Source organism: Oncorhynchus mykiss, chromosome 3 (assembly GCF_013265735.2).
Source record: "Oncorhynchus mykiss isolate Arlee chromosome 3, USDA_OmykA_1.1, whole genome shotgun sequence".
In the NCBI taxonomy this organism is placed as follows: Eukaryota; Metazoa; Chordata; class Actinopteri; order Salmoniformes; family Salmonidae; genus Oncorhynchus; species Oncorhynchus mykiss.
The window spans coordinates 21,239,850-21,264,820 of NC_048567.1; the positions used below are offsets into that span (position 1 = coordinate 21,239,850).

Below are 24,971 nucleotides of genomic sequence, written 5' to 3' on the forward strand. Positions count from 1 at the left end.
AATTCCAGAAGAGGGAAGAACTCCATCCTGGTGACCTCATAATTCAACTTAGTTCTGTGGAGGCCTGCAACAATAACGATTCTCTAGTGACAGACTTAGAAATAAGAAAACAAATATTATGTCTATGGGGACAGCATAGCATACATGTTTTTTTTCAAAGGTTTGTGCAAAGTGGTCAAGCCGCGATGGAGTGTTTGAGGGGGGTCCTCAAGCGGTAAGGGAATAAATTGTCAAATTGACATTGTTGAGATGCATAGGCTTACTACATAATGCTGTCATTGGTGAGTTTAGCCTAAATATCTAACCTTTTTGACAGGGTTCCCAGATTCCCAAGGCGACGCCCACGAAGCAAGACCAAACCTTGTCTCAGTGGACTTGTGCGGAGTTTGGGCGGGTTTTTGTTTGGCCTATTCCTTGCCTCTGTGTACGGAATGACTGCACTGTTCGTACAGAACCAAGGCCTGTGGTATTGCGTGTATACCACGATCGCCATAGCTTTCCTCACAGCATTTGGTATGGGCCTCTCCATCCGTGTGCGAGCGAATGTTATGCTAATGATGCCAATGCTGTGTTCAAGTGAGTAGCCTACATATGAAGATTGTTTTAACCATACCACAAAAAAATTGTGTATGTGCTGTGCGTTGAAATGTACCCAGTTACCCAGTCAAATAAACACTGGCAATATTTAGACAGGTAGCCCAATTATGATCCTTTTCCCCCCCACTAATTGGTATTTTTAACAATCAGATTAGCTCTGAAAAATATCTGAAAATACCAATTAGTGTGAAAAAAAAATCAGAATGCAGCCTTTCAAACAGAGCGACTGAAACGGGATTGCTGCAAACTGGATATATTGTTTCCCAGTATGGTGTAGGCACTTACAGTAGAAGGGAAAGACCGCTATTTTGTACGAAACAGGTGGAAACAGATGGAGGTGCGTCCTCGTCATAGCCTGTTGTCAACCATTGTTGACAAATAGCATTGTAGCTAAGCCTAACCCTTATCATTTTCCTAACCTGTTACATTAATTCACCTAATCTGCCACGTTAACCTGCTATGTAAACATACCATATGTGGCGACAAATCATCAGTATTACCACACATGGAATGAACCTTTGTTTGGTTGTAGTCCGCCAGAATACCCCACAGAAGAAGAACATAATAGAGGCACGGGCACCTCCAACCTGTTTACATTTTTCCCCGCTTTGAAAAGAAACATTTACTAAAAATAAAGCACTATGTATGCTATCTTTCATAGAGTAGTCGTGAGCAGCTGGCAACGTTTCCTAGTAGCTCACCCACTAGCACAATCTCTTTAGGACAGTCAGTTTGGAGATGCCAGAAGGGCTGGTCCATATTCTTTCTAGTGGGCCTGTCTAACTTTTTTAGTGCAAAATTATCATGATCTGGCTTATAATCAGAGTCTCAACTGAAAAAATGGGCTGTTGTGGGAGCCTCGAGGGAAACAAATGGGCTAGTGTGTTAGAAATGCCAGCACCAACTTCTGGTCCCTGTCCGCCCCTGAGATGACAAAAGCAGTGCAGAGGTGGAAGATGTGTAGGTAACTGCTGTTTAATTTGACAGGAAAATAAATTCAAGTTTTTATTCCCGGTGCTGAGCTAGTGTGTAGCAGCTAATTGCTGTAGGCTATGGCATGTGTTTGTTCTAGAATGTTATGTACGTCCCTTATCGATGGGTGAATAAAGCTAAAGCAGCCAAGGTGATAATGGCTGGAGTCATTTTTGCTTGTTTTTGCTTAGCCAAAGAACCCAACTATACGTTCATTCAGGGGTTAAAGTTTTCCATTACTGTGACGGATTTCCATCATATGGATTCTGAGGTCGTTTTTGAGATCAGTATAGATCCTCAATAACTTGAATATGGATTCATATGGATCATTTCAAATAAATGTATTTGAATAAATTAGGGCAGATGCAAATTAACAGTTGAAACAGTTATTCAATGCATTGCATAGTAGTTAAGCAAATTGTCTATGCTATTTGTGATCCAGTTTGCTGATTTCCCATGGCCACCCCAGAAAAAAATCTGAGAAACACCCCTGGGTGGAAGGAATGACCTACAATGTATTACTCAGTAGACCAACTTGTTCTGGGTACCACTAACACACCTTTTTATGAATTTCCTCACAGTGAAGGGCAAGAACTTCCTCCTGTTCCTCATTTTCTCCATGTTGGTCCAGGGCCCCATGACCAACACCCTGGAAAACTTTGACCGTGCAGCGGACAGCGTGGTGTGTGGGGCCGAACTTGCCATGAACCAGACCCAGCAGCTGATGGAGCGAGCGGCTACACCTCTTCTCTGTGAGTCCAGCTGTTCCATAAGATCACACCACACAGCTGTAATTACACTCATTATACATGGTGTCTCAAATAGTTCACACTAGCTTTGTTTTCTCCATGGTCACTGAACTGGAAGGACATTGCAGGTGGAGACAATATGGTGGATGACTCCTTTTACAATACAATTTCTACACAATCTGAGTGCTCTGCAATGTCACACACCCTTATAAGCTCCTAATGTCCACGTGTTGCAGCTGTACTGGGCAAGATAAAAGAGATCACCAAAAATGTCCACTCCGTGGCTGGGAGGGTACAGAACTTAATCCAGGCCCTGACTGAGTCTGTCCGCCACGTAGGTAAGTCTGTGGGCCATGCTTATACTAGCGCTGTCATTACTTGAAGACATTGTTAGTACAGTTACTGTATCTAACAATTTAACTTTCCAAATGAAGCCTTCCATTGATTTCTGTGCCCTCTACCTCCTGTTACAGCTCGTTCCCTGAGAAACGTGTTACACTTCCTGGTTGGCATTGGCGAGGTGTGTAATGAAAAACTGGGCACCCCCTATAAGAAGTGTAACAAGCTGTTTGATGATGCCCGTGATGACTGCATGGAGCTCCTGTCTGTGTTCAACTTCCTTTGTCACATTGTGGATGGGTTCCGCCCCCTCTGTGGTCTCGCTCGAGGTTGGTTGACATGTTGTTCCATCATACAGTAGAATCACTATCCTCACTCACCCTTACTTCCGTCAGCTGTCAGTAGTAGAGGAAGGGTAGCTGTTTGTCATAGTGTCAGAGGGATACATTGTTGTCCACAAAGAAGCAGGATCAAATCGCAAGAGTAGGAACCTGAGAGGCTTTAGCACATGTACAGCTGTATCAATAGAGCAAAGGAAATGTGAAAATGACATCAATCACTGTGGAAGGTGTCTGTTGTTTAAAAATAAGAAAATCTATGGTAGTGTTTTAATTAGGTTGTCATATCTGTATTGTCATTGTCGCAGTCTTAGCTCAATGTTTCTCTTAAAGAGCCATTTTAATGAACAACTTTGTTAGGGCCTTGCCTCCTAACCATTGCATATTTTATCTGAGATGTTTGTTCTCTGTTTTTAATTCTTTCCCAGCTAGCAAATTTGGTTCCTTAGCAGTTTTGAGAAAGTACGTTTTTGGTTTCCCATTGGTTTGCTTTTCCATTGCTTTTAATAACACTGCTAGCTTAGGTTTATTGTTTTGATCTCCAAGCATAGATAGGACACATGGAAATTAATTTGCTTAGGCATTAATCATGCAAGCACATTTGTTTTTTATTGTGGCATGGTGTCAGTGGCATGGTGTCAGCTCTCTATCCATGGAATTAGTCCACTGCGCCACGAGGATGGAACTAGCATGCCAGGTTTTTTAACTAATGCAAAGCCGTTCATTTTTGTCAATTCAAAAAGACCCTATTTCAAAGGAAACAAGCACTCATTAAGATCAGGTGTGGCCAACACACCTGAAAACACTGAACAAGATAGAGGATAGAGAGACTTTTGTTGTTGCTGAGAATGGAATGTTTATGTTCTTTAAACGTTAATGTTTTCTTGGAGTTTTTATGGAAAGTTTTCTTAATGTTCTGAGAATGTTCTTAATGTTTTGAGAATGTTCTTAATGTTTAAATAGAACCATGAGGAAACCTGCAAAAAACGTTATGCTGAAGTACTGGAATTTTCAGAGAAGAACTTTATATCCTAACATTCTCCGAACATTCTGAGAAAATTACTTTAAATAGAACCATGAGGAAACCTGCAGAAAACATTATGCTGAAGTTCTTGAATTCACATAGAGGAACGTTGTTTCTTAATGTTCTCTGAACATTCGGAGAACATGACTTTCAATAGAACTATGAGGAAACCTGTAAAAAACCTTATGCTGAAATTACCACAGAAGAACATTGTTTCTTAACGTTCTCTGAACAATTTGAGAACATTACTTTAAGTAGAACCACGAAGAAACCTTTATGAAATGTTATGGGAAGGTTGTATGCAAAATAACCATAGGATAACCACGCTCTCATCAAGCTCTAAGCAACATATTAAGGTTCTCAGAACATTATGTGGTAGCTGGGTTGTCAGTGGTTTAAAATCTTTTGATACTCAGTTAGTGTTTCCTTTTTTCACACCCAAGCCTGTTTTTTTCCCGATTTTGGTGAAAAAGTGCTGACTATAAATATGTTAGCTCATGGAAAAATAGATAATCCATTGTTGTGAGGTTGACATCAGTGTGGAGGTACAGCACAGCCCTCCTCTCTAGCAGCTCTGCAGTGCGCTGTGTTATTCTTTAGCCTAGGAGGGCAAGGTAACTTAGGGGCCAAGGCCTTGTTAAAACCCTCCAGCCCCACGCCGCTCTCAGGTTTCCTCTCACATTTTCCAGGAGGAGCATAGCCGTGAGTCGCCCTCCGTCCCTCTGCCTCCCCCTCCATCCATATGCCCCCACCCCCTCCGTCCTTCTGCCTCCCCTCCATCCATATCACCCCCCCCCCCCCCCCCCCCCCCCCCTCTCCGTCCTTCTGCCTCCCCTCCATCCATCTGCCTCCCATGTTTTCTTTTCAAATGAATTATTGTTTTATATCCACCGCTGCTCTCGGGCCAGCCAGGAGCCAGCCAGGAGCCAGCCGGGCACGGGTGACTTTTTAATCCAAACATGACCTGAGGGCCAGAGACAGGAGGAAGAGAAAGAAAAGATAAAACACACTTCCTGGCCCTTGGGAGATCTAGAATGCTGCTCTCAGCATAAAGTGAATGGTGGCATTTCACTTTCTAAACTATGGGTCATAAATCCTATATAATGCTGTCTTATAAACCTGACATGACATTTGGGTTTACTTTTAATGACCGTTCATAATGGTTTTATGAGACAATGAATAGAGCCTGTGATGCAGAGATGCATTTGTCACGTAAATTAGCTAGAGGAAATGTCATTGTAGGTATGAGGACAGTAATTCTCAATTACATTCCTCCCATTTCAGTTGGTCAGCTGTTTTGCATCATTCCTTCTTACATTGTTGGCCACATGAAGACAAAGATTGCTGCCCGTAAGTAAAGTGCAGAGGTACAAAAACCTTGACCTCATAATGGTTTCAACTATTTCTCTATTCAAAGGTAGAACATTCTTTAATACCATCATTCTACTGTAACTCCTTTTTGATGGCCATTCTAAACAGTCACAAATGCACAGTGGCACATTTTGGTGCATGTCTCTTTGCTCTCTTCTAGCAACCATAGCAGCTTTCGAGAAGATGAAGAAGGAGTTTGAGTTCAACATATCGACCTCTATGCACTTTGACATGAATGTGAACAGCAGTCAGTCGCTGCAGCAGGTGTCACAGGATATGATGGAGGAAGTGTCGGTGGAGCTGGGACGTTTCCAGGAAGTGATGGGGCTAATAGCCTACATAGGCCTCTTCCTTCTGCTGCTAATGTACCTACAGTAAGTCTATATTCATTCACATGGGTCATGCAAACAAGGTTTGACGAGGAGCGGTATACTCTATACCAGGGTTTCCCCCCTCCGGTCCTGGGACCCCCTCAGCTGTGTAGTGCAAAAAACAGAACTTGCACCCGGGGGGACCCCAGGATCGATTTTGGGAAATGATGCTCTATACTGTGTGTGTGTGTGTGTGTGTGTGTGTGTGTGTGTGTGTGTGTGTGTTCTTTGTGTGTGTGTTTTAAAGGGCTGTCCTGTACAAACACAAGTACCTGCACCAGGATGACTTTGACAACACTTACATCACAGAGCAGTTTGAAGAGCTCGACCAGAGATTGGCTAGTGAGGGAAAAACCCCTGTCCTACCTCTCAGCCAGAGAGAGGCCCGCACCTACATCAGACCATGTGAGTGGAGCAGGAAGAGAGGGAATGCACAGGAAAGAGAAGATAAGATAAATGGATTGAAGGGAGGAAGCAGTGGGGGTGTGGAGAGAAAAGGTACAAAGCGAAAGGATATAGAGAAGTTAGAAAATGAGAGAGAACAACAAAAATGTCTAGAAAGAAAGAGAAAGTCAGTGTAACATTGATGTCATGGCAGTGAAAACACTCACCCACCCACCTAACCTCCCCTACCCCACACCCATCCCTGTCCTCTAGTCTCAGTGTACCTGACAGCCAGGGAGCGGCAGATGGCTGCCCTCAGCGCAGTGTCCATTCTCAGGCACATAGCCATGGGATGCCTGGTGGTGGCGCTGGACCTGGTGGTCTTCTGGATGTTTGACCTGGTGCACCACCAAGCCCAGGGGGACATCGTGGCCAGAGGTGAGACAGTCTGGCTACAGGGAAATAAATAGATGATGTTCAGTTCAAGGTTATTTACTGTAATAAATACATTGGAAATCTTACTAGCCACCCCACCCATCAGTGTACTCACAGGTGCATGGTTAAAAACAGAAATAGACGAAAGGTATAATGTCTGCATTCGTTATTGCTTCTAAAAATGATATTTACCTGAATGAAACCAGAAACACTGCAAACAAACCAAGTCTCAAGCTATTTTATTTGTAGACGTTTTGTTTGGGCTGATATTTTGGACTTAGTTTTTTTAGACATAATGAACAGTTTATTTTATGAGAGAAAGTTGTTTTTTGGTGTGATGAGTAGCCTTACCTGAAACCTGAGACTTGTCCTGAACATCACTTTACTTCGTTCTATTCAGTACAATCAAGGAATTAAACTGGACATCAGTTTCCAATTAAATACTATAGTACAGATTATTCGAATGAAATTGTATATCAAACCATATTTGGAACGAACAACATCATCCAAGACATTGTTCTCTCTTTGTGCTCTCTCTAGCACCCATCGTAGTGGCGGTGGAAGTAAATGGCACAGGCTATGCCTCGGACATCTTCAAGGACATAGTGGCTGCCTTCGCCATTCTACAGAAGGGCAACATCACTGTTCTCAGCAAGAAGTGTCTGATGGAGCCTTCAGAGCCAGACCACTCAGGATACATGCTCATAGGTAACACCTAGACTAGTATTATTTAGTATTTACTAGGATCCCCAAGTGCTACCAAGGCAGCATCTACTCTTCCTGGGGTCCAAACAGGAATAAAACAAAACAGCCTACATTATAAATACAATAATTCTTCATACAACACATTGTTACTCTTATTACAAATGTACAATATAATTTTTACAATACATTTACAATACTACATTAAGTAAGGGATAGTCAATGAGGAGCTACAGTATATCACAAAAGTGAGTACACCCCTCACATTTTTGTAAATATTTGAGTATATCTTTTCATGTGACAACACTGAAGAAATGACACTTTGCTACAATGTAAAGTAGTGAGTGTACAGCTTGTATAACAGTGTAAATTTGCTGACCCCTCAAAATAACTCAATACACAGCCATTAATGTCTAAACCGCTGGCAACAAAAGTGAGTACACCCCTAGGTGAAAATGTCCAAATTGGGCCCAAAGTGTCAATATTTTGTGTGGCCACCATCATTTTCCAGCACTGCCTTAACCCTCCTGGGCATGGAGTTCACCAGAGCTTCACAGGTTCCCACTGGAGTCCTCTTCCACTCCTCCATGACGACATCACGGAGCTGGTGGATGTTAGAGACCTTGCACTCCTCCACCTTCCGTTTGAGGATGCCCCACAGATGCTCAATAGGGTTTAGGTCTGGAGACGTGCTTGGCCAGTCCATCACCTTTACCCTCAGCTTCTTTAGCAAGGCAGTGGTTGTCTTGGAGGTGTGTTTGGGGTCGTTATCATGTTGGAATACTGCCCTGCGGCCCAGTCTCCGAAGGGAGGGGGATCATGCTCTTCTTCAGTATGTCACAGTACATGTTGGCATTCATGGTTCCCTCAATGAACTGTAGCTCCCCAGTGCCGGCAGCACTCATGCAGCCCCAGACCATGACACTCCCACCACCATGCTTGACTGTAGGCAAGACACACTTGTCTTTGTACTCCTCACCTGGTTGCCGCCACACACGCTTGACACCATCTGAACCAAATCAGTTTATCTTGGTCTCATCAGACCACAGGACATGGTTCCAGTAATCTATGTCCTTAGTCTGCTTGTCTTCAGCAAACTGTTTGCGGGCTTTCTTGTGCGTCATCTTTAGAAGAGGCTTCCTTCTGGGACAACAGCCATGCAGACCAATTTGATGCAGTGTACGGCGTATGGTCTGAGCACTGACAGGCTGACCCCCCACCCCTTTAACCTCTGCAGCAATGCTGGCAGCACTCATACGTCTATTTCCCAAAGACAACCTCTGGATATGAGCACGTGCACTCAACTTCTTTGGTCGCCACCGTGCTGCAGCTCAGTTTCAGGGTCTTGGCAAACTTCTTATAGCCCAGGCCATCTTTATGTAGAGCAACAATTATTTTTTTTCAGATCCCCAGAGAGTTCTTTGCCATGAGGTGCCATGTTGAACTTCCAGTGACCAGTCAGTATGAGGGAGTGTGAGAGCGATGACACCAAATTTAACACACCTGCTCCCCATTCACACCTGAGACCTTGTAACACTAACGAGTCACATGACACCGGGGAGGGAAAAGGGCTAATTAGGCCCTATTTGGACATTTTCACTTAGGGGTGTACTCACTTTTGTTGCCAGCGGTTTCGACATTAATGGCTGTGTGTTGAGTTATTTTGAGGGGACAGCAAATGTACACTGTTATACAAGCTGTACACTCACTACTTTACATTCTAGCAAAGTGTAATTTCTTCAGTGTTGTCACATGAAAAGATATACTCAAATATTTACAAAAATGTGAGGGGTGTACTCACTTTTGTGATATACTGTATGTGTTCTATTGAAAATTCTGAATGACGTGGAAGGTGTGTTCCACCAAGCGCTAGTGGAGTGGAACTGACAGTCCATGGAGTTACATTATTTTCCAGAGAATGCATAGAGTCATAAGTTAATCATCCTTTTTATACCATGGCTACAATTTAACACATTTGGCACTAGAAATGTGTTCATTTGTTTGTATAAATGTGTTCAACATCCATTAAAGTAGCTAGCAAGTTTACTAGATGGCTACAGTAGTGTCCGTGGTAACCAAACAAACAGACTTGCTAGTGTATCTAACCAAGCCATCAGTTCTAGCTTGCTATTATGAATATCAAATTCAACAATACCAATACTGTGTTCAATTCGACTTTTGCTTTTAAAACCAGCTCAAACAAAACGTATAAAAATGAACTATAGCCATTGAATTCTACAGTGCAAATATACCGAGCTCTTAAAGCCAATCAAAAAGGAATGCCATGGTATAATACAATATTACATTGCAACGTTTGTGTGTTAGAGAGTGTGTGTGTCTTTTCACAGCCCGTGTTGTGCTGTGACGTGTTCTTTTATCTGTTGTTTTGTCTGTTGTTTTATCTGTTGTTTTGTCTGTTGTTTTATCTGTTGTTTTGTCTGTTGTTTTATCTGTTGTTTTGTCTGTTGTTTTATCTGTTGTTTTATCTGTTGTTTTATCTGTTGTTTTATCTGTTGTTTTGTCATCTGATTTTACTGCTCGCTTGAGCTACTTGATGTAGAAGAGAGTTCCATGTAGTCATGGCTCTATGTAGTACTGTGCATTTCCCAGAGTCTGTTCTGGACTTAGGGTCTGTGAAGAGACCCCTGGTGGCATGTCTTGTGGGATATGTATGGGTGTCTGAGCTGTGTGTTAGCTGTTTGAACAGACAGTGCTGTTCGGTGCTTTCAACACATCAATACCTCTAACAAAGACAAGTAGTGATGCAGTTAATCTATCCTCTACTTTGAGCCAGGAGAGATTGACATAAATGTTATTGATATTATGTACATTTAAGGGCCAGTCGTGCTGTTTTGAGACAACTGTAATTTGCCTATGTCCTTCTTAGTGGCACTTGACCATTTGACTGGGCAGTAGTCCAGGTCTGTAGGACTTGTTTTATAGATAAGGATGTCCGAAATCAGAGCAGCGCTATATCAGACACCTCCCCATCTAAGTTACCGTTGCATCAATATGTTTAGACCATTTCAGTTTCAAATCTAGGGTTAGACCAACTTGCTCAATTGTTCATTAAAAGATTTAGATTAGGTTTAGGGTTTAGCGCAGGGGTTCCCAAACCTGAAAATTCTGGTGACCCCACCCCATGTGAAAAAAATTATACATTGTACAGCCAATGTTTACTTTTTAGGGGGGGAGCTAAGGCAGTGAAATGAAAAACATTCTAACAGTTTTTCTGATTGTCTTCTCAACTCACCATCACATACTTTTAATGGAGAGCAGCCTATTTTCAAATTAGTCTGACATAATGTCCCTTATCTCACCACCACTAATGAGATGGGTGTGCTTGAATCATGTTGCATCGGAGCTTCTCAAAGTCAGGGGGCGTGGTCGACCTGGATCGATATCTGGTTTTAATGCAGAAGAGAGCACTGAATCCAGCTTCACACAGATATAAACTGGCAAGGGTAGCCACCCATGAATTTTATGGTGCTTTCAAGACAACTGGGAACAAGTTCAAATCATGACGACAGTGACCTTTAGAACAGAAAGTCAGAGGCCTAGAAAGAGGCCTGAGTTCCTGAGTTGGAATTCCGAGTTGGATGACTGTTCAAAACTATTTTTCCCAGTCTGAGCTAATTTCTTTCCGAGTTCCCAGTTGCCTTGAGCATACGGAAGTCGGAGATTTCTGAGTTCCCAGTTGTTTTGAACGCAGCATTAATGCTCAGAGGGAGACAGCAGGGTATTGCCTTTGAGTCAAGAACCAAAACTCCTCCGTAGTGACCCGTGAATGCATTGTCTGCAGTATTCGGTCACATGACAGCTATGTCAGCTGTTCAATTTCACTTCCCGGCATGTCAACTGAGCCAGGATCACATTCAAATGCATTGGGAAGTAGGTCCGTCCCAAACTGCTCATCCAAGCGTTGGAGGTGAGCAGTTGTCACTTGTGTAGGGCACTTCTGATGATGCTGTTTTCTGTTTGTTTTTTTTCATTACACAGAAAGTCAACCAAGTCTGTTTTTTTGTTTGTTTTCATATCCATTGTGAATGACAACAGTTCCTCTCTCAATGCACATTTTTTCCCCCAACACTCCCCCTTGATAACCACCAAGCCTCGATGTGAAACATTGCCATGCTCTGATCACATATCTCCACATAGTATTGCGAACAGGCGTGGGCTCAGTGGATGTGGTTTGATGTAGTTAACCATTTAAGTTACCTGCTGCAGTATATCTCGAGTTCTATGCTCAGCTCTTTTGCCACCAGTTGCTCTCGGTGTATTATACAATGTGTCCATATTGCAGAGGGAGACACATTCATAACTAGAGTGCAGAGGCTGTCCTGTGATAGATGGAGCTATATCTGTGCAAAAGTCCACCATTCGATCCCATATGGAATCTGTTCGTCATCAATGTAGCCACGCAGCACACTCAACATCCCATATGTCGTTTCATACTTGGGAATCGTGAGACAGAACAATATGTCCTTGTAAATAGCATCCCCCTACATGTATAGCAAACAAAAGTCAATGCATAGGCATCTCGGCCCTAAAAGCTGACATCCATTTGGAGAGGATAAGCTTGGAAGTTTTTGAGTCAAGAGTTTCCTCTTGATTGCTAGCAATAGCATCAATTCTTTGTTTAAAGGTGTTATCTGACAAAGGTATTGAAGTGAGTTTCTGTGCCTCTGCCTCCCAACACATTGTTTTCACCATATCAATTGCAGCCGATAATATCAAAGTCTCTCCTAGCCATTCACCGTGGGAAGTGCAACGGTCAAGTGCGGCCTTTTCCCATGATCTAAGCGCGTTCTCTGGTTTAATTATATCTTTTAGATTTGAATAATTTATATATAAAGGTATATATTTAGATTTTGAGGGGATTTTGGAAATTCTCCCGCAACCCCATTTTCATATCAGGCGACCCCTAGTTTGGGAACCACTGGTTTGGTGAATGATTTGTTCCAAGTACAATGCTTTTAGGTTTTGATATATTTAGGACTATCTTTTTACTAGCCACCAATTCTAAAACTGTCTTCAGATCTTTATGTGTTGCAGTGATTTCACTTGCTGTGGTAGTTGACATGTATAATGTTGAGTCAACAGCGTACATGGATGCACTGACTTTATTAAGGCTAATGGTAGGTCATTGGTAAAAATATTAAAAAGTAAGGGGCCAACACAGCTACCTTGAGGTATGCCTAAATCTACTTGGTATTCAACCAGACCTGCTGTTTCCAACTCTCTAGAGACAGCAGGAGAGTTAGAGATCCTCTGAATGATCGGCTATGAAAAGCCAACTGACATTTACTGCCGAGGTGCTGACCTGTTGCACCCTCGACAACCACTGTGATTATTATTATTTGACCCTGCTGGTCATCTATGAACATTTGAACATATTGGCCATGTTCTGTTATAAACTTCCCCCGGCTGTTATGGTGAGTGAATGAGGACCCAAAAGCGAACTAACTTAAACACAGCTTCTTTAATAACCAAACATAGGTAGGCTCAGATAGACCGGCAGATTCCGACAGGACAGGACAAGGTTACAGCAAACATGACGATAGTCTGGCTCAGGCATGAAACACAACAAACAAGAATCCGACAAGGACAGGAACAAAAACAGAGAGAGATATAGGGACCTAATCAGAGGGAAAAGGGGAACAGGTGGGAGAAGGGGTGACGAGGTAGTCAAGAGGAGACAAGGAACAGCTGGGGGAAAGCGGGGGAGAAAAGGTAACCTAACAACGACCAGCAGAGGGAGACAGGGTGAAGGGAAAGGACAGAGACAAGACACAACATGACAGTACATGACAGTACCCCCCCACTCACCGAGCGCCTCCTGGCGCACTCGAGGAGGAAACCTGGCGGCAACGGAGGAAATCCTCGATCAGCGCACGGTCCAGCACGTCCCGAGAGGGAACCCAACTCCTCTCCTCAGGACCGTACCCCTCCCAATCAACGAGGTACTGGTGACCACGGCCCCGAGGACGCATGTCCAAAATTCTACGGACCCTGTAGATGGGTGCGCCCTCGACAAGGATGGGGGGGGGGGGGGGAAGACGAGCGGGGGCGCGAAGGACGGGCTTGATGCAGGAGACATGGAAGACCGGGTGGACGCGACGAAGGTATCGCGGAAGAAGAAGTCGAACTGCGACAGGATTAATGACCCGAGAAATACGGAACGGACCAATGAACCGCGGGGTCAACTTGCGAGAATCCGTCTTAAGGGGAAGGTTCTGAGTGGAGAGCCAAACTCTCTGACCGCGACAATATCTAGGACTCTTAGTTCTACGCTTATTAGCAGCCCTCACAGTCTGCGTCCTATAACGGCAAAGTGCAGACCTGACCCTCTTCCAGGTGCGCTCGCAACGTTGGACAAAAGCCTGAGCGGAGGGGACGCTGGACTCGGCGAACTGAGATGAGAACAGCGGAGGCTGGTACCCGAGGCTACTCTGAAAAGGAGATAGCCCGGTCGCAGACGAAGGAAGCGAGTTGTGGGCGTATTCTGCCCAGGGGAGCTGTTCTGACCAAGACGCAGGGTTGCGAAAAGAAAGACTGCGTAAGATGCGACCAATAGTCTGATTGGCCCGTTCTGCTTGACCGTTAGACTGGGGGTGAAAGCCGGAAGAGAGACTGACTGAAGCCCCAATCAAACGGCAAAACTCCCTCCAAAATTGAGACGTGAATTGCGGACCTCTGTCCGAAACGACGTCTGACGGAAGGCCATGAATTCTGAAAACATTCTCGATGATGATTTGTGCCGTCTCTTTAGCAGAAGGAAGCTTAGCAAGGGGAATGAAATGAGCCGCCTTAGAGAACCTATCGACAACCGTAAGAATAACAGTCTTCCCCGCTGACGAAGGCAGTCCGGTGACAAAATCTAAGGCGATGTGAGACCACGGTCGAGAGGGAATAGGAAGCGGCCTGAGACGGCCGGCAGGAGGAGAGTTACCGGACTTAGTCTGCGCGCAGACCGAACAAGCAGCCACGAAACGACGCGTGTCATGCTCCCGGGTGGGCCACCAAAAACGCTGGCGAATGGAAGCAAGCGTACCCCGAACGCCAGGGTGGCCGGCTAACTTGGCAGAGTGAGCCCACTGAAGAACGGCCAGACGAGTAGGAACGGGAACGAAAAGAAGGTTCCTAGGACAAGCGCGCGGCGACGGAGTGTGAGTGAGCGCTTGTTTTACCTGCCTCTCAATTCCCCAGACAGTCAACCCGACAACACGCCCCTCAGGGAGAATCCCCTCGGGGTCAGTGGAGGCTACTGAAGAACTGAAGAGACGAGACAAAGCATCAGGCTTGGTGTTCTTAGAGCCCGGACGATAAGAAATCACGAACTCGAAACGAGCGAAAAACAGCGCCCAACGCGCCTGACGCGCATTAAGTCGTTTGGCAGAACGGATGTACTCAAGGTTCCTATGGTCAGTCCAAACGACAAAAGGAACGGTCGCCCCCTCCAACCACTGTCGCCATTCGCCTAGGGCTAACCGGATGGCGAGCAGTTCGCGGTTACCCACATCATAGTTACGTTCCGACGGCGACAGGCGATGAGAAAAATATGTGCATGGGTGGACCTTGTCGTCAGAGAGGGAGCGCTGAGAAAGAATGGCTCCCACGCCCACCTCTGACGCGTCAACCTCGACAACGAACTGTCTAGAGACGTCAGGTGTAACAAGGATAGGAGCGGATGTAAAACGATTCTTGAGGAGATCAAAAGCTCCCTGGGCGGAAACGGACCACTTAAAGCACGTCTTGACAGAAGTAAGGGCTGTGAGAGGAGCTGCCACCTGACCGAAATTACGGATGAAACGACGATAGAAGTTCGCGAAGCCGAGAAAGCGCTGCAGCTCGACGCGTGACTTAGGGACGGGCCAATCAATGACAGCTTGGACCTTAGCGGGATCCATCTTAATGCCTTCAGCGGAAATAACAGAACCGAGAAATGTGACGGAGGAGGCATGAAAAGTGCACTTCTCAGCCTTCACAAAAAGACAATTCTCTAAAAGGCGCTGGAGGACACGTCGAACGTGCTGAACATGAATCTGGAGTGACGGTGAAAAAATCAGGATATCGTCAAGGTAAACGAAAACAAAGATGTTCAGCATGTCTCTCAGGACATCATTGACTAATGCCTGAAAGACAGCTGGAGCGTTAGCGAGGCCGAAAGGAAGAACCCGGTATTCAAAGTGCCCTAACGGAGTGTTAAACGCCGTCTTCCACTCGTCCCCCTCCCTGATGCGCACGAGATGGTAAGCGTTACGAAGGTCCAACTTAGTGAAAAACCTGGCTCCCTGCAGGATCTCGAAGGCTGAAGACATAAGAGGAAGCGGATAACGATTCTTCACTGTTATGTCATTCAGCCCTCGATAATCTATGCAGGGGCGCAGAGACCCGTCCTTCTTCTTGACAAAAAAAAACCCCGCTCCGGCGGGAGAGGAGGAGGGGACTATGGTACCGGCGTCAAGAGCTACAGACAAATAATCTTCGAGAGCCTTACGTTCGGGAGCCGACAGAGAGTATAGTCTACCCCGGGGGGGGGGTGGTTCCCGGAAGGAGATCAATACTACAATCATACGACCGGTGTGGAGGAAGAGAGGTGGCCCTGGACCGACTGAACACCGTGCGCAGATCGTGATATTCCTCTGGCACCCCTGTCAAATCACCAGGCTCCTCCTGTGAAGAAGAGACAGAGGAAACAGGAGGGATAGCAGACATTAAACATTTCACATGACAAGAGACGTTCCAGGAGAGGATAGAATTACTAGACCAATTAATGGAAGGATTATGACAAACTAGCCAGGGATGGCCCAAAACAACAGGTGTAAAAGGTGAACGAAAAATTAAAAAAGAAATGGTTTCACTATGATTACCAGAAACAGTGAGGGTTAAAGGTAGCGTCTCACGCTGAATCCTGGGGAGAGGACTACCATCCAGGGCGAACAAGGCCGTGGGCTCCTTTAACTGTCTGAGAGGAATGTCATGTTCCCGAGCCCAGGTCTCGTCCATAAAACAGCCCTCCGCCCCAGAGTCTATTAAGGCACTGCAGGAAGCTGACGAACCGGTCCAGCGTAGATGGACCGACAAGGTAGTGCAGGATCTTGAAGGAGAGACAGGAGTAGTAGCGCTCACCAGTAGCCCTCCGCTTACTGACGAGCTCTGGCCTTTTACTGGACATGAAGTGACAAAATGACCAGCGGAACCGCAATAGAGACAGAGGCGGTTGGTGATTCTCCGTTCCCTCTCCTTAGTCGAGATGCGGATACCTCCCAGCTGCATGGGCTCAGCACCCGAGCCGGCAGAGGAAGATGGTAGTGATGCGGAGAGGGGGGCGACGGAGAGCGCGAGCTCCTTTCCACGAGCTCGGTGACGAAGATCAACCCGTCGCTCAATGCGAATAGCGAGTTCAATCAAGGAATCCACGCTGGAAGGAACCTCCCGGGAGAGAATCTCATCCTTTACCTCTGCGCGGAGACCCTCCAGAAGACGAGCGAGCAAGGCCGGCTCGTTCCAGCCACTGGAGACAGCAAGAGTGCGAAACTCAATAGAGTAGTCTGTTATGGATCGATTGCCTTGACATAGGGAAGACAGGGCCCTGGAAGCCTCCTCCCCAAAAACAGATCGATCAAAAACCCGTATCATCTCCTCCTTAAAGTCCTGATACTGGTTAGTACACTCAGCCCTTGCCTCACAGATTGCCGTGCCCCACTCACGAGCCCGTCCAATAAGGAGAGATATGACGTAGGCGGACACGAGCAGTGCTCCTGGAGTAAGTGTTGGGCTGGAGAGAAAACACAATATCACACTGGGTGAGGAACGAGCGGCATTCAGTGGGCTCCCCAGAGTAACACGGCGGGTTATTGATTCTGGGCTCCGGAGATTCGAAAGCCCTGGAAGTGGCCGGTGGATCGAGGCGGAGATGGTGAACCTATTCTGTGAGGTTGGAGACTTGGGTGGCCAGGGTCTCAACGGCATGTCGAGCAGCAGACACTTCCTGCTCGTGTCTGCCTAGCATCGCTCCCTGGATCCCGACGGCTGAGTGGAGAGGATCCGAAGTCGCTGGGTCCATTCTTGGTCGGATTCTTCTGTTATGGTGAGTGAATGAGGACCCAAAAGCGAACTAACTTAAACACAGCTTCTTTAATAACCAAACATAGGTAGGCTCAGATAGACCGGCAGATTCCGACAGGACAGGACAAGGTTACAGCAAACATGACGATAGTCTGGCTCAGGCATGAAACACAACAAACAAGAATCCGACAAGGACAGGAACAAAAACAGAGAGAGATATAGGGACCTAATCAGAGGGAAAAGGGGAACAGGTGGGAGAAGGGGTGACGAGGTAGTCAAGAGGAGACAAGGAACAGCTGGGGGAAAGCGGGGGAGAAAAGGTAACCTAACAACGACCAGCAGAGGGAGACAGGGTGAAGGGAAAGGACAGAGACAAGACACAACATGACAGTACATGACACCGGCACAGCCAGAAGAGGACTGGCCACCCCACATGGTTCCTCTCTTGGTTTCTTCCTAGGTTCTGGCCTTTCTAAGGAGGTTTTCCTAGCCACCGTGCTTCTACACCTGCATTGCTTGCTGTTTGGGGTTTTAGGCTGGGTTTCTGTACAGCACTTTGTGACATCAATTTCTTTCAGCCAATCATCAGCCATTTGTGTCAGTGCCGTACATTTTGAGTGCCCTTCCGTATAAGCGTGCTGAAAGTCAGTTATTAGTTTGTTTACTTTGAAAAAGCATTGTATCTGGTCAAACACAATTTTTTCCCAAAGGTTTACTAAGGGTCAGTAGCAGGATTGGTTGGCTGTGTGAATCAGTTAAGGGTGCTTTGCTATTCTTAGGTAGTGGAATGAATTTAGCTTCCATCCAGTCCTGAGGGCACACACTTTCCTGTAGGCTTAGATTGAAGAGATGGCAAAGAGGAGTGGCAATATAGTCAACTACCATTTTACTGAGTTACAGTTCATATAAGTAAATCAGTCAATTGAAATAAATGTATTAATCTATGGATTTCACATGACTGGGCAGGGGTGCAGCCATGGGTGGGCCTGGGAGGGCATAGGCCCACCCACTTGGGATCCAGCCAATCAAAATTAGTTTTTCTCCACAAAAGGGCTATATTATAGGCAGAAATACTCCTCAGTATCATCAGCTGTCCAGGTGACTGATTTCAGAAAATCCTGCAGGTGAAGAAGCCAGATGTGGAGGTTGTGGACTGGCGTGGTTACACGTGGTTTGCGGTTGTGTGGCCGGTTAGATGTACTGCCAAATTCTCTAAAAAGATGTTGGAGGTGGCTTATGGTAGACAAATTAACATTCAATGATCTGGCAACAGCTCTGGGGGACATTCCTGCAGTCAGCATTTCAATTGTATGCTACCTCAAAACTTGAGACATCTATGGCATTGTGTTGTGTGACAAAACTGCACATCTTAGAGTGGCCTTTTATTGTGCCCAGCACAAGATGCACCTGTGTAATGATCATGTGGTTTAATCAGCTTCTTGATATGCCACACCTGTAAGGTGGATGGATTATCTTGGCAAAGGAGAAATGCTCACTAACAGAGATTCAAACAAATGTGTGCATAAAATGTGAGAGAAATAAGCTTTTTGTGCATATGGAAAATATCTGGGATCTTTTATTTCAGCTTATGAAACATGGCACAAACACTTTACATGTTGCGTTTATATTTTTGTTCAGTAAATATATTTTGTGGGGACTTTTAACCTTAAAATATCTGGTAGAACTTGCCCCTAACATTATCTGCCAAAATAATGGAAATGGGGAATACAAAGTATATTGAAAGCAGATGCTTAAGCAATTAATGTTAAGCAATTAACATCCCATCATGCTTAGGGTCATGTATAAAATTATTTTTGCCATTCTTTTTGCTACCATGGCTATGCTCCCATAAGATGACAATACTCCCATCCACAGGGCGATAGTGGTCACAAGATCTCAACCCAATTGAACACTTATGGAAGTGATTCTGGAGCAGTGCCTGAGAACGCGTTTTCTATTATCAACAAAACACCAAATTATGGAATTTATCGTGGAAGAATGGTGTCTCATCCCTCCGATAGAGCTCCAGACACAACAGTGTATGCCAAGGTGCATTGAAGCTGTTCTGGCTCGTGTTCTGGCTACAGGGTCTCTGTAATGGACAATTGTTGTGAAAGGAAATATTTTTTTTGTTGCTAAAAGACACTGACACCCAGTGGACAAAATAACCTGTTCGCTTTGCTTCCTCTCTTATCACAGGATTCCTCTATGGACTCACCTTGTTCATTGTGTTCGCTGGAAGCTACGTCAAGCGGTTAAGGAGACTCGTGTGTGCCAGGTACCACCCAAAACGAGAACGGGTACGTTATTACTCAGTCACACCTCTCTCCTTATCTGTCCAGTCCCAAACCCCCTCCTCTAGTCCTTACCACTTCTGTGTTTGCTGATCTGAGGGAACCAGGTAGGTGTAGTAATAGATGGATACCTTTCCAGTTGGACTTAGCTGTTGCTTCCATCTATCCATTTCCTTTAGATCTGCAAACACCGACGAGTTAGGGGCTGTCAGTTACATAAAAACTACACTGAAATAAAAAGATCCACAGATAGATTTGTTCACAATAGCCACTTCAGGTTGTGATTTTGGGCAGGCACAATAGAACTTGTTCTGCAGTAGTCTGCTGGTCTGGGAGGAATGTGAACCATGCATAGAATTTAAACAATTTCAAGACTTCAGGGGAACAGGCAGGTCAGCACTGCACTGCAATACAGATGTGCTTATCTTGATTTCAGGACAAAAGAACAGACAGAAATTGAATGCTGGTCTTATATTGTGGCGGTCTTTGTCATTGTTTGTATACTAGTAGTGGCACGGTTAGCATCACACTCAGCCATGATCTATTACAAACTGGTGTGACAGGGAAGGTGTTGCATCATTCTAATGGCAGTGTTCATACACTTTGCCAGCAGCTTCAGGTTTAGTGTTACTACATTTTATAGTAGACTGTTGGAATTGAAACCATGTACAGAATGTTGAGCATCGACACCGGGTCTGTGTAATGTAACTTGGTCTATGTGCACACATAACGCGATCTACAGGTAACTGCCAAAATAAATGAAACACCAACATAAAGTGTCTTAATAGGGCGCGAGGCCACCACAAGCCACCAGAACAGCTTCAATGCACCTTGGCATAGATTCTACAAGTGTCTGGAACTCTATTTATCTTTTGGAGTGATGCGACAACATTCTTCCATGAGACATTCCATAATTTGGGGTTTTGTTAAAACTTCTTAGCGATAGGGTCTAGTTTCCTGAATTTCCGCCTGACAGGCGTGCCCAAAGTAAACTGCCTGTTACTCAGGTCCAGAAGCCAGGATATGCATATAATTGGTAGCATTGGATAGAAAACACTTTGAAGTTTCAAAAACTGTTAAATTAATATCTGTGACTATAACAGAATTGATATGGCAGGCGAAAATCCGAAGAAAAACCAACCAGAATTTATTTTTAGGTCCCAGGCTCTTACTGTGGAAGCTATGGGTTCTATGTAATTCCGGCTCCCAGGTTGCAATTCTTATGGCTTCCAGTAGATGTCAAAGGTCTTTATTCAAGGTTTCAGGCTTGTTTTTTTTTAAACTAGCAAGAATTTTGAGTTTTGGTGAAGAGAGCACCGGAACAATGTCAGTCTTTCGGCGCGTGAGGAAGAGGGTGCACGCTTACTAATTCTACTTTCCTATTGAGCATACTACTTTCCGTAGGAAATATTATAGTTTATTTACATTTTAGAGCACCTGAGGATTACATAGAAATGTCGTTTGACTTGTTTGGACGAAGTTTAGCGGTAGCTTTTTGGACTCCTTTGTCTGCATGTTGAATGAGTGGATTACTGAAATTGATGGCGCCAACTAAACAGACCTTTTGGGATATAAAGAAGGATTTTATCTAACAAAACGACCATTCATGTTGTAGCTGGGACCCTTGGGATTTCAAACAGAGAAAGATCTTCAAAAGTAAGTGATTTATTTAATCGCTATTTGTGATTTTATGAAGCCTGTGCTGGTTGAAAAATATGTTGTGGGGTGCCATCTTCAGACAATCGCATGGTATGCTTTCGCTGTAAAGCCTATTGTAAATCGGACAACGCAGTTAGATTAACAAGAATTTAAACTTTTAAATTATATAAGATACTTGTTAGTGAATGTTTAATATTCCGATTATTTATTTGAATTGCACGCCCTCCAATTTCTCCGGATGTTGTCGACTGGTGTACCACTAGCGGGATGCCTAATCCCTAAGATTAAGCGTGGTGGAAAAACGCTGTCTTAAACCTCGTTCACACCGGATGTCATGCATTTCAATAGGGAAGTCCTCAACGGAGTGCAAATGCAATGCCCCCTTGCGGTTGAAGGCTCCGTTGCAGGACGGAAAACGCACACTTTGAAATTTTTGCATACTTTTACATTTTTCACATTTTGTCGAAGAACAGGAAGTTGCCAGACCACAGAAGATAATATGTTGTTTTCGGTAATGGCTTTATGGGATAGCTAACAACTTCCTATAAGTTAATAGTATTTTAATAGCTATGTTAAATAATACACATAGGCTGTTAAGCCAATTCTACTATATGACTGTTGCCTCCCTTTTTAAGTTTATTGTGATGGTAATAACGTTTGTTTTTGATGATAATTATTAGGTGGAGGTCGCTAGCTACAATGGTATCGTCAACCTAGCCCTAGCTTTTAGCTAGCTGTTCTGCAGTGGAATCTAGCTTGACTTGCTATAAAGTTATAGAAACAAGTTGAGGAAAAAGTAACTCAACAAAACATGTTTTATTATCACCTGTAACAATATATTTATCCTGTCTTGAATGAAAAGGTCACATTTTGTAATTGCACTAAATATGTGCAATCTCTGATGAGAGACAGGCTCTCCTCCATCTTGCATTGCAAACACTACACTTGTCCGTTCAGCAGCGGGGCAAGACTCCGTGAAGATGACGCACGGTGTAATGAAATACTTCACGATGTAAACAGGGCGCCGTAAACATGCGCCACTACAGAATCTCCCATAAGTGTTCAATTGGAATGAGAATTGAGATCTGGTGACTGAGACATACACACACCCTTTAAACCCTTATACTGCTTTGAGACCCCTCTTTCAAAGTCACTGAGAACTCTTCTTCTAGCCATGTTAGCCAAAAGAATGGGCAACTGGGCATTTATTAATTAATTAATTAATTAATTCAGGAACCACACCTCTGTGGAAGCACCTGCTTTCAATATATTTTGTTTCCCTCATTTACTCAAGTGTTTACTTTATTTTGGCAATTACCTGTATTTGTCTATTGTCAGCCGATGGGTATTTATTGTCTTGCCCTGGTGACAATCTAATTTCCTCTCTGAGATTGACAAGCATGATCAGGAAATTCTATAGATTATCAACTGGGCCAGGCTGCAGATGAATTATATTTGTCCAGCACCTTTTCCAGATCCAGACACTTTTAACATAACACAGAGCAGGTAATGGTGTTTCTCGTTCCTCTGTGGGGCAGAAGCGGGTGCATCTCCTCCACAGGAGGATCCAGAGCCAGCGTAAGTCTCTAGGTAAAGCCCTGCTGAGGTCTGTAGCCAGGAGCAGGGCAGACAGAGAGGGGACCAGATTCCTCCAGACACTCACAACCTGGTAAAAAAATTTCACCATATTAATATTTTAACTAGTGCATTTTCTTTGCCCATGCAAATCCAGAGTAGTCCAGGACTGTAACACATGACACATATTTATAGTGGATGTGTGTACAAATAACTTTGACATGTCACTAATGTTATTACAGCTAATGATGTGTTCTTTAATCTAGCCTCCCAGGTGGGTCCTACCTGGCTGAAATTCTGGGGGTGTCCTCTGTCTCTTGCATGGCCTGTGGAAGGAGAGGAGAGGGACAGAGCGACCCTAGCATGGTCACATGCATCACCCCTCAGTGTAAAGGTACAGCAGCCGAACTCAGACCTTTTTAAGGTTGTCTTTGTTTGGGGATTTTTTGTTTTTGTTTATAGGACCCCCTTGAAAAGTAGATTGGTTTCCTTTAAAAACTCTACAAGCTCATAAATGTTTACCTGCCTTTCATGTACCGCTTTTCATTGAGTATCATAAAATCTTTCCATTTTCCTTGTAAAATGAATTGGAGTTTGACCTTACTGTGTGTACAGTGAGTGAGTTGACTCTGTTAAACTGTTGACTCACCCTAGAAGGATAAGAAATCAGCTAACACCTTTGGTGAAGCACCACAAGGAGTGTTTCTCAAAACCCCTTTCAAAACTCTTTGAAACCACTTAGGGATTACTTGTTGTTTCAGAATGTTAACCCAGATTTGCGAGCCATATCTTTGATATTATTTTGTGACATTGCCCCTGGTCTTGTTGAGTTTTATGTTGCCCTTGGCAATCTGACTTTTCTGTTCCATTCAACTGCTCCACCCTGGTTTGTTGCACTCTAACCCATCTGCTGTTTTAACATTACACAGGGGTATACTGTAAGCAGTGCTTCCAGAATATTGGCCAGGTGTGTGCAGTTTGCATGGGACCCCTGACCTTTCAGGAGGACTGTGAGGAAGAGCTGTGAGTCTTCCACAGGGGCATTACTCATGATGACCACCTGTTAGAATGTTAAACCTGTTAGACTCTAGTTGACCATTTAACTATCATGTTACACTTTGTTTGGTTACACTTAAGATACAGTAAATTACTCACTTGCCCCAATTGCATTGTGTCACTAGAAACCAGTTGTCACACAGTAACTAAACATATAACTAATGTGGAATAAAAATGAATTAATGAACTAAAATGTGCCCCTTAGTCATACAGAATAGCAGTTGTGTGGTATAACCTGTATGTTCCAGAGACTCCAGTGATGATGAGCAGCTGGGCCTGTGGACCGCCGCCCTAACTTCCCCCCACATCACCCACAGGGGCACCAGGAGACTGATGAAGAGGAGGATCTCCATGGCAACCCGGCGGCGGCCCTCAGAGAGCAGGGTGCAGCGTGGGGCCTACAGCAGTATAGGGCTGGTGGAAGGAGACAGTGGGGACAGTAGTGGTCATATCAGTCCCCCCAGTGATTCTGAACACAGGTAATGGAGATGTGACTCTTCATATTTATGATTATGATCACTACTGTCATTACCATCAGAATGAACATGATCTGACATTTAATTGAGCATTCATTATCTCTGCCTGTCATCCCCAGTGAGCCAGATATGATTTACCAAGACTACTCAGAACAGGACCACTCTGAGCCTAGTGACGATGACTATAACCACAACCCCAACCCAACATTGTCCCTCTCGGCCATCTATGTGAGCAGGGGGCTGGAGACCCAAGGGTGCGAGAGTGACACTTCAGACAGTGACGCCTCGTTTCACTCTGTCACCTCTGGCCGGATTGACCACTCTCAGTATGGATGCCTGAGAACGGTCACAGTTCACAGCCTTGACCACAACTCACAACAACAAACTTTCTCAGGGATGACCACCTTAACCAACCAGCTCCATTGACATTCAGAAGGAACTAATTGTGCTCAGCTCAGAACTGCAGTCTGTGATAAAGAGGCTACAGATGCTAATAGGGATGAGCAAATGACTTTCTAAGTTATATACATTTCATTTAGTATTAAAATATTTTTTTCC

At 44.6% G+C, this 24,971-nt stretch overlaps 1 protein-coding gene across 1 annotated transcript; it reads left to right on the plus strand.

Moving 5' to 3' along the window:
* The first annotated feature begins 185 nt into the window (after window positions 1-185).
* dcst2 (DC-STAMP domain containing 2) lies at window positions 186-23,304 on the plus strand. Its single transcript, XM_036964655.1, has 13 exons — window positions 186-214; window positions 317-576; window positions 2,151-2,321; window positions 2,555-2,656; window positions 2,792-2,986; window positions 5,304-5,369; window positions 5,551-5,764; window positions 6,009-6,166; window positions 6,419-6,583; window positions 7,121-7,288; window positions 19,553-19,653; window positions 22,845-22,975; window positions 23,148-23,304. The coding sequence occupies exons 1-13, from the start codon at window positions 186-188 to the stop codon at window positions 23,302-23,304; spliced, it is 1,917 nt and encodes a 638-aa protein (XP_036820550.1).
* Window positions 23,305-24,971: the final 1,667 nt, after the last annotated feature.

Bases quoted from the DNA above. Each gene is read 5' to 3' on its own strand.
- dcst2 (XM_036964655.1), top strand. From the start codon at position 186: ATGGAGTGTTTGAGGGGGGTCCTCAAGCG. The intron at 577-2,150 runs GTGAGTAGCCTA...ATTTCCTCACAG, and splicing joins GATGCCAATGCTGTGTTCAA to TGAAGGGCAAGAACTTCCTC. The intron at 5,370-5,550 runs GTAAGTAAAGTG...GCTCTCTTCTAG, and splicing joins GAAGACAAAGATTGCTGCCC to CAACCATAGCAGCTTTCGAG.